General features: G+C 55.4%; 1 protein-coding gene across 2 annotated transcripts in view; it reads right to left on the bottom strand.

Annotated features, from left to right (window-relative positions):
• Positions 1-5,952: 5,952 nt before the first annotated feature.
• The window catches only part of ATP8B2 (ATPase phospholipid transporting 8B2), a 24,549-nt gene continuing 21,364 nt past the window's right edge, over positions 5,953-9,137 (bottom strand). For both annotated transcript variants that reach the window (XM_079760499.1, XM_079760498.1), the window contains 2 exons: positions 7,753-7,883; positions 5,953-7,559 (listed from right to left, as the gene is read on the bottom strand). In XM_079760499.1, coding sequence (XP_079616625.1) covers positions 7,281-7,559; positions 7,753-7,883 — 410 coding nt within the window. In that variant the 3' untranslated portion in view covers positions 5,953-7,280. The remainder of the gene's footprint in view (positions 7,560-7,752; positions 7,884-9,137) is intronic.

Genomic DNA, 9,137 nt, shown 5'->3' with positions numbered 1-9,137 from the left:
GAGAGTTAGAAACATCGATGAGAGAGAAACATCGATCAGCTGCCTCTTGCACACCCCCCACCGGGGATGTGCCCGCAACCAATGTACATGCCCTTGACCGGAATTGAACCTGGGACCCTTCAGTCCACAGGCCGACGCTCTATCCACTGAGCCAAACCGGTTTCGGCGGGCCTCCGCTTTCTATTTGCCCTGGGATCCACCCGAAGGCTTCCCTGGGTGGACGGCTGGAGCACCCTTTCACCTGCGTGCATTTGGTGAAGCCACAGGAACATCTTATTGCATAGCGTTCACGGGGACCCTGAGCCAACATGGCCAAGAACCACGAGCGGAGATTCTGCAGACAATCTGGTGAGACCAGTTGGCCAGTTTCACCGTGCTGGTTCCAAGGCAGGGTCAAGGGCTGGCGTGGGGTTAGACTTGGAGAAGGCCGTCGAGTGGCCGAGGTCTCCCATATTCTTCCCAGACCCTTTCTAGCTCCACAGAACAGGCTTTCTGCATTTTGAGAACCCCTCCCTTCCCCTCCAGCAAGGCCCTCCCCACTCTCATGCATCCCCGCGCCCCCTCAGCAGTTCTCGCAGGTTCTGTAGAAGCCGCTTCCCAGCAGGGACAGCCGCCCGCCTTCCTCCCACAGGGCGGGCGGCAGGGAGCCTGGGCCGCGCTGGCTGCCCTCCAGGGTTGGCCACCCGCCCCGATGGCGCTCCAGCGGGCCGGGCCTGCAAATCCCGGGCAGTGGGCCATGGGCGGCGTGGAAATCGGAGCCTTGGGAATCTTTCCTGTGCCTCACCCAGCGCCCCTGGCCCAACAGCCCCGCACCCAGGAGGTTCCTGCAGAAACGCCACAGTCCAGGCCGCCAAGAAGACCGAAGGGAGTGGGATACAGAGGGAATGGGGAGTGGGACATGGTCTTTTTCTTCTACCCACAGTCACCCCTCCTGCAGGCCCTCAAGTAAACCCGGGCATCCTCTCTGCCCCCGGCCAGTACCTGGGCCCACGCAAGTCCTGCCGGGCCCTGGGAGACAGGAGAGGGTCCTGCCCAGGAGGCTCGGGCCTCGTCTTGCAGTCCCGGCAAGGGGGCAGATTCCCGCAGCCCCCAAGCTGTCCTCGCCTCGGGGAGCGCCCCGTGTTCTCTGACCAGAAACACTCATTTCTGAAGGAGACGCAGCCCATCACGGGAATTGGTTTGTTTGTTTATAGACTCTAGGCCCAAGGAAATGTTTGGGAAAGATGTCCCTTTCTCACGCCAAGATGAAGGCCCTGGCCGGGTAGCTCCGTTGGTTAGAGCGTCTTCTGGATGCACTAAGGTTGCGAGTTGGATCCCCAGTCAGGGAACATACAAGAAGCAACCAATGCATGCATAAGTAAGTGGAACAACAAATCCGTGTTCCTTCTCTCTCTCCCCCTCTTGCTTCCCCCGCCTCTCTCTCTCTCTCAAACACACACACACACACACACACACACACACACACACGCACCAATAAATAAAAATTAAAAACAAAAAAGAGATGAAGGCTACACTCCCCAGCTGTCTACCAGCTGCTCTGCAGGGCAGCTCCCAACAGCTCCCTGAGCAGTGGGAACCTCCCCGGGGAGTGTGGGAGGGTCAGACGGGAGGTCAGTGTCTCCCACTGGGGTCAGGACACAGTCCTTCAGGACAGGATGCTGAAGACCCAGAGAAACGTCTGCCTGCAGCCAAGAACAGAGGCCTTTTCTTTCGCTGGACACGGACCTCCCCACCTCCCCTGTCCCTGACCTCAGGCTGTAGCTCTCCAAGCCCTCTCCCCCACACAGCGGGGAGACATGGGTGCCACCTTTCCAACTTGGTTCTGAGAACAAAGATAAGGGAGAATTCAGCTCCTCCCTTCAGCTGTAGGTGCAGGGAACCTCTTAGTCGCTGATCCCTCCTGAGCGGAGACCACAGTCCATAGACCTGGGGCTTTATCAGCGACTGCCTCCCTCCTACTGCCGCCGGCGACACAGCAGGAGGCTCAGCTGCCTGCCTGTCGGACCTGAGCACCCTGCTCTCTCCCCATTTGCTCCTGCAGGACCAGGGATTATCAAGCCTTTCTGGCAGAAGAATTTCTTCGTGTCTTGAGCCCCCATCTAAATGGCTACTCCTTGGGGGCAGAAATACGTCTATCATGACCCTGCCTGGGTCACAATCACTGGAAAAGGGTGGTCCGGGACAGAAGGGATTGGCACAAAATACTCAACGTGATGAAAAGCAAGGACCTACAACCAAGATTACTCTACCCAGCAAGCCTATTATTTAGAATTGACGGAGAGATAAAGAACTTCCCAAATGGCCCGCCCAGCGTCGCTCAGTGGTTGAACATTGACCTATGAACCAGGAGGTCACAGTTCGATTCCTGGTCAGGGCACATGCCTGTGTTGCAGGTTCCGTCCCCAGCTCCAGAGTGCATGTGGGAGGTAGCCAATTGGCGTGTCACTCTTATATCGATGTGCGTGTTTTTCTCCCTCCCTCTCTCCCTCCCACTCTTTCTAAAAATCAATAGAAAAATACCCTCAATTAAGGATTAGCAAAAAAAAAAAAAAAGAAAATGGCAACAACTACATACCTATGAGATGTAAATGGATTAAATGCTCTAATCGAGACACAAATGGCCCGGCTGGCGTGGCTCAGTGGTTGAGCATCAACCTATGAACCAAGAGGTCACAGTTCAATTCCCAGTCAGGGCACATGCCTGGGTTATGGGTTTGTTCCCCAGTAGGGGGCATGCAGGAGGCAGCCGATCAATGATTCTCTCTCATCTTTGATGTTTCTATCTCTCTCTCCCTCTCCCTTCCTCTCTGAAATTAATACAAATATATATATATATATATATATATATATATTTAAATATATTTATTTTAAAATATATTTTATTGATTTTTTTACAGAGAGGAAGGGACAGGGATAGAGAGTTAGAAACATGGATGAGAGAGAAACATCAATCAGCTGCCTCCTGCACACCCTCTACTGGGGATGTGCCCGCAACCAAAGTACATGCCCTTGACCGGAATTGAACCTGGGACCCTTTAGTCTGCAGGCCGATGCTCTATCCACTGAGCCAAACCGGTTAGGGCTAAAAATATATATTTTTTAAAATCTTCAGGGGCGGGCTGGAGGGGGTCAATGAGGGAAAAAAGGGGACATATGTAATACTTTCAACAATATTTATTAAAAAAAACAAAAACCTTACCATCTGCGACAGCACGGATGAACCTAGACGGTATTATGCCAAGTGAAGTCAGAGAAAAAGATATACTATATGATTTCACTTACATGTGGCACCTAAAAAACAAAATAAACAAGCAAACAAGAGAGAGAGGAGCTCATAGGTACAAAGAACAAATTGATGGTTGCCAGATGGGAGGTGGGGGTGGAGGGGCTGGGTGAGACGTGTGAAGGGATTAAGAAGTACACATTGGGCCCTGGCTGGTTTGGCTCAGTGGATGGAGTGTCGGCCTGTGGGCCGAAGGGTCCCGGGTTCGATTCCGGTCAAGGACACATGCCTGGGGTTGCCGGTCAGTGGGGGGCGTGCAGGAGGCAGCCGATCGATGATTCTCTCTCATCATTGATGTTTCTATCCCTCTCCCTTCCTCTCTGAAATCAATAAAAATATATTAAAAAACAAAAAAAACAAGTACACATTGGCAGTTACAGAACAATCATAGGGTGTAAAGCACAGCATGAGGAATGTAGTCAATAACGTAACTGGTATCGTGCCAGGTGGGTGCGAGACTCTGGAGGGGGATCACTTTGTAGGTTATGTAAATGTCTAACATGCTGTTCGCTTGAAACTAATACAGTATTAAATGCCAGCTGTAATGGAAATTTTGTTTTAAATAATTTTTAAAAAAGGCCAGCGGGAGGACAGAGTTTGGTGGCCGACCAAGTCCAATGGCTAAGGGACCGCAAGATGAGACCTGCACGTCTCCACGGGGCACGGCCACGGGAAGGTGCAGGGTGATTCCATCGAAGGCGTTTCGGGGCGGGATTGGGAGCAGGCGGGTAAAGGAGAAGCTGAACCGCAGGGAGGGGGATGAGGAAGAGGCTGAGGACGTGGACACAGCGCACCAAGCGGTGTCTAGGGGTGAGGAAAGGGCTGAGGGAGACAAAACCTGAGCGTGCCTATTTCGTGAAGGGAAGAACCAACGGAGAGGGAGGTGGAGGGGGGTAAAGGGACAGTGGGGGAGGAGGTGGGGGGGGGGAGGAGCCAGAGCACAAGCAGGGGGCCCAGGCTTTGCTCTGCCCAGTGAGACGTGTAGGGGACAGGGCGCTGCAGCAGCAGTTCTCTGGGAAGGAGGAGCCAGAACCACCTGCTGGGAGCAGGGGGAGGTGGTGGGCAGGAGCGGAGGAGAGGTGACAGTTAGGACGGAGAATGGAAGTAGCTGGGCTGTTGCTGGGCGGGGTGGCTCATGTCAGACCACAGGCTCTGAGCTGGTTGGGGAGGAAGGAAGAGCCCACACTGAGGAGCTGGTGCCCAGAAGGGAAGGCAGGAGGTCGTGTGGGGAGCACGGGTGGAGGGTGGAGGGTGGAGGAAGGATGTGGAGGGTCAGATACTGGATGGTGACCGTTCAGACGTGGAGCTCTCCCGGGGGCAGTGGATGTCCGTGTGCTACAATGGGGGGCGGGGCGGGGGGCGCAGGTGACTGTCAAAATGAGGAAGAACCAAGCCGGGGCGTCAGGCAGGCTTCTCATCGGCAGTCAGAGGGCACTGGGGTGATGGTGGGGTGGGGACCGGAAGATGGTCGGACCGGAGCCCAAGTCCTCGGTGAAAGAAGTAGCAGATCAAGGGAAGAACATGGGGAACCTGAGTGGCAGGAAGCTCAGAGGAAGCATCTTATACAGAGATGGAAGAAAAAGTGTCTAGAAGTGGCAATGAACATAAAAGTAATGCTGCCCCCACCTGGCTGGCACAGCTCAGCGGCTGAGCCTCAGCCTGTGCACCAGCTCACGGTTCGATTCTGAGTGAGGGCACATGCCCGGGTTGCGGGCTCGTTTCCCAGCAGGGAGCGTGCAGGAGGCAGCAGATTGATGATGTTTCTGTCCCTCTCTCCATCTCCCTTCCTCTCTGAAATCAATAAAAAAATATTTTTACAACTTTGTCTGCAGTCTTGCTTATAATAGTGAGGTCCCTTGATACTCACTTCTATGAAAAGCCAGGACGATGTGTCTGTGAGGCCGATACTAATGGATGAGGTATGGGGTAAAAGCAAAAACAAACAAACGGAAACATAAAATATTTACCTGGTACTTCCCCTGCACATACCCACCCACTTGGCATGTATTACAAGGGAAAGGTTAGCTTGTGTTTGAAAAAGGGGCCGGTTCAAGGTCCTAGGCACAAACACACAGTCCCTGTGACATGCCTCTCGGCCCCGCCCACCGCCCCAGCTTCCAGCTGAACCCCAGTCTGGGAGGTGAGCGAACAGAGGGGCTCACCCCGCCCGCCGGACTGTCTTCTCCACGCAGCCCGGACCCACCCATCCCGTCCCACTCAAGAAAAGGCCTCTCTCTTCACTTTGACCATGTCTCGGTCCAACATCAGAAAAGAAACAAACTAGACATTTCTCAGAAACTGAAATTTTATAAAAAGGCATCTTTCTCTTATATCCATAAAATGATATAATTTTTTCCAAGTATAGAAATGTGTCATAAATTATACAGAATGTTCCTTAATTACAGTTCAATGCAACTTGGTACTTTCCTCCCTCCCTAAAAAATGAGAGAGAACCAAAAAAATAATATATAACTGTATTATATATATATATAGATAGATTTATATTTATATAATAGACAAACCAAATATGAAAAAAAAATCATTTCCTCTTTGGTATAAAAATCAGACTCTCACCTTGAGACACACAAACAGACATGATGTTGGGTTTGTAAACTGTGTGGCCCAAAGGGATTTCCCTGTCGAGCTTTCCCCTCCCCCCCTCGGAGGCCCACCCACCCTGCCTCACCACAGCCCACCGCAGCTCCACCTAACGGAATGTTCCAGACCTCCGTACCCCACACCCGGCTCCGCACCCTTCCCGAGGACCCCTCCACCGAAGCCGAGGAGAGGGTTCTTCCCAAGATGAACGGAGGAAGGAGGTGCCGAGGCCCCCGCCAGTCCGGTCCAGACCACGCCAGGCACAGCAGCACCTCCACGCCCGGCGCGTGGCCTCCACCACCGCCTCCCCGATGCCGGGCCCAGGGGGTGGGCCCCTTGTTTACCAGAGGGAGAGGCAGAGGCCAGCTTCCCCTTGCGGGCCGCCTCAGGTCCTGGGGTACAGGTGCAGGAAAAGGCCAGATGAGGAGGGAGGAGGGAGGAGGGAGGGACTCTGCTAATGGACTTGAGTCTACATTTAAAACGAAACAAAACCTTTTTTCAGGACTAAACTTCATCCCCAGCTTTTGGCCAGAGAATGACTGGGCCACTCCCAGGCTCCAGCCCAATGCCAGCAGGACTTACGGACACCAGGAGTTGATATGCGTGTGTGGTGGGGGAGGGGGTAGCTCTTCACTCTCAAGGTGAGGAAGGAGGCGGGACCAAACCCTCCTCTATTCTCTGCGCACCCGCCCTGGCTCACAGCACCTCCCGCCCTGGTCAGCCTCACTGCCCTCAGCCCCTGGAGGGCCAACCCAGCTGCAGCTCCCCCCAAACCACCCACAGCCAGGGGTGGGCACCTGCGTGTGCGCCTCCTCTTTCCCAGGAGAGTTAAGACCCGACCACAACACAGAAGTCACTTAGAGGCCTCCTCCACTTGCCAAATAAAAAAGACAAAACCAAACTAGACACAAACACAAACCAAGGAGAGACATACCCGATGTGAGGGGCCCAGGGGCCCCAGCAGGTCTCTGGCTTCCCGGCACGATACATTCTTATGTGATTGGGAACGGGGCCGCGAGGGCCCCTGGGCAAGGGGAGTAGAAAAATACAGAGACGGGAGTCTCCCTGTGGGTTCCCGGGCAGGCAGGGGCAGACCCCATCTCTCACAGTTTTTTCTTCTGTTTTTGGTTCCACATCTGGGCCCCCACTGGGGCCGGTTCCAGATGGCCAAGCCCCTACTCTGCTCGAGGCCTGTCCCCTCCACCCTCCCAGCTGGCGGGAGGGCCCCGGCTGGGAATGTCCCAGACGCTCCCGATGGGGCCAGCAGGACAGAGTCCACCAGGGGAGATGCCTGGAGAGACAAGGCAGGAGGACCCGCCGCTCTCAGCCACGGTCCTCTGGGCGGCCGGCCTGCCCTGGGTGCTCTGATGGCTGGCACGGGGCACAGAGGTCCCAGCCTTCATCCTTTGAGGGGCTTGTCGGCCCCTCCGCCGGGACTGCTGGCGCCGTCACTCTTCCTCCTGCGCAGGCTCTCGATCCAGCTGGAGCTGGAGCGGGCGGTAAAGCTGGAGAGCGCCAGGGAGCTGAGCCGCATGTTCTTGCCGGACATGATGAGCTCCCCGAAGCCTTCCTGGTGGGAGAAGGCGTAGCCAGAGCGCCGGGACCCCGTGCGGCCCACCCGCCGCATGCAGCGGTGCTGGGCCTTCTGCTTCTTCCTCACCAGCTGGGTGTAGCGGACCTGGGGGGGGGGGAGCACCAGGAAGGAGTGGCCATCAGTGCGGCTGCGTCCGACACCACCCCCCCGAGAAGGGACCCAGAGCCCCAGGACAGGGCAGCATGGGGACCACCACCTCCAACACAGGAGGCACGGAGCCCAAAGCGGCAGCTGCGAGAGTTCGTGCCAGAGTGGCTTTCAGGCGCCGGCTCCTCACCGTGTCGGAGAGATCGGGCCTCAGGTTCAGCTTGAGGAACCGAAAGGCGACCACAGGCAGGATGCAGACGACCGTGGTGAGCGCGATGGTCAGCCACACGGCGGGCTGGGCCAGGGTGTTCTGCGCGTTCCCTGAGAAGGCAGAGGAGTCAGAGGCCCCGGGAGCCCCACGGTGCACAGCTCCCCGTTTCTATTCCTGGCGGCCCCACTCCCCCACTCTCACAACGTAAGTCATCCTGGCTTCCGGCTCCTCCCTGCTACCCATAAAGATATCTCCAAATGTGACTCCAGCTCCAAACTCCCCCCAGAACATCAGGTCTGTTTCTGTAACTGCCTCATGTGACGTCTCTCGAACATCCAACAGGCATCTCCATTCCCAACGGCCACAAGTGAGCTATGGTTCCCTCTACCCCAACCTGCTCCCTGGCCCCAGCTCCAGAAACGCGCCCTCCCCTTCCGCTGCCACCACTAAAGTCCTGAAGCCACCTCGGACCTCTCTCTCTCCAGCTGCTCGTCCAATCCGTGGGCTCTATTCCCAACATGCCTGTGGCATCCCGCCCCATCCGCTTCCTGCAGGCCACCACTGCGCTCACCGGGTTACTGCTGGAGCACCTTCCCCTACACTTCATTCCCCCAAATCAGCAAGCGCGATCCTTTAAAACCACACGTCGGTTTATGACAATTCCCTGCTCCACGCCCTCTCAGGGCTTCCTCTCACGTTTAGGTTAAAATGCAAAGTTCTTACTCGGACCTATATGGGCTTAAATGATCTGGACTGATTCTCACCGCGCCCACCCCCCACCCCAACTGCCCCAGCCCTACCCTCCAACTCCATTTCTCACACACACACACACACACACACACACACACACACACACACACACACGCACACACGCTCCTCCCCTGCCCAGGCCCTCCCTGCGAGCCCCCACCTGCGGCTTCTGTATCACTGCTTCTTCTTCCTGGAGCATTCCTTCCCTTCATTCAGATTTCTCTGCTCTTCCTCAAGAGGAAGGATGACTGTTCCTACCCCTCTCTACCCTACTTGGTGTTTCTTTATAGCTCCAAACAGTGTATCTATGAACTTATACGCTGTGTGTGTCTCTCACTGAAATAGGAAACCCAGGAGGGCAAGGATTCTGCCTGTTTTGTTAACGGCTGCATCCCCAGCATCCAGAACAGTGGGTGACCTAAGTAGGGGCTGACCGAAGGCCCACAGAATGAATAAGTGAAAAGATCTAGAGAAAATGCCAAAAGTGCAAATGCATCTTTCACCTCATGCCCCCCAACCAGCCCCTCCGTTCGCCTCCCACCACGGCCACCTCGTCACCAGTCCTGAACAGCCGTACACTCAGTCCCTGCGTAGTTTCCTCACTGCCATCACTG

The sequence above is a fragment of the Cnephaeus nilssonii genome (genome assembly GCF_951640355.1).
Source record: "Cnephaeus nilssonii genome assembly, chromosome: 21".
Classification (NCBI taxonomy): Eukaryota; Metazoa; Chordata; class Mammalia; order Chiroptera; family Vespertilionidae; genus Cnephaeus; species Cnephaeus nilssonii.
The sequence above is the reverse complement of the archived record's forward strand: the minus strand, read 5'-3'. Positions and strand labels throughout refer to the sequence as shown.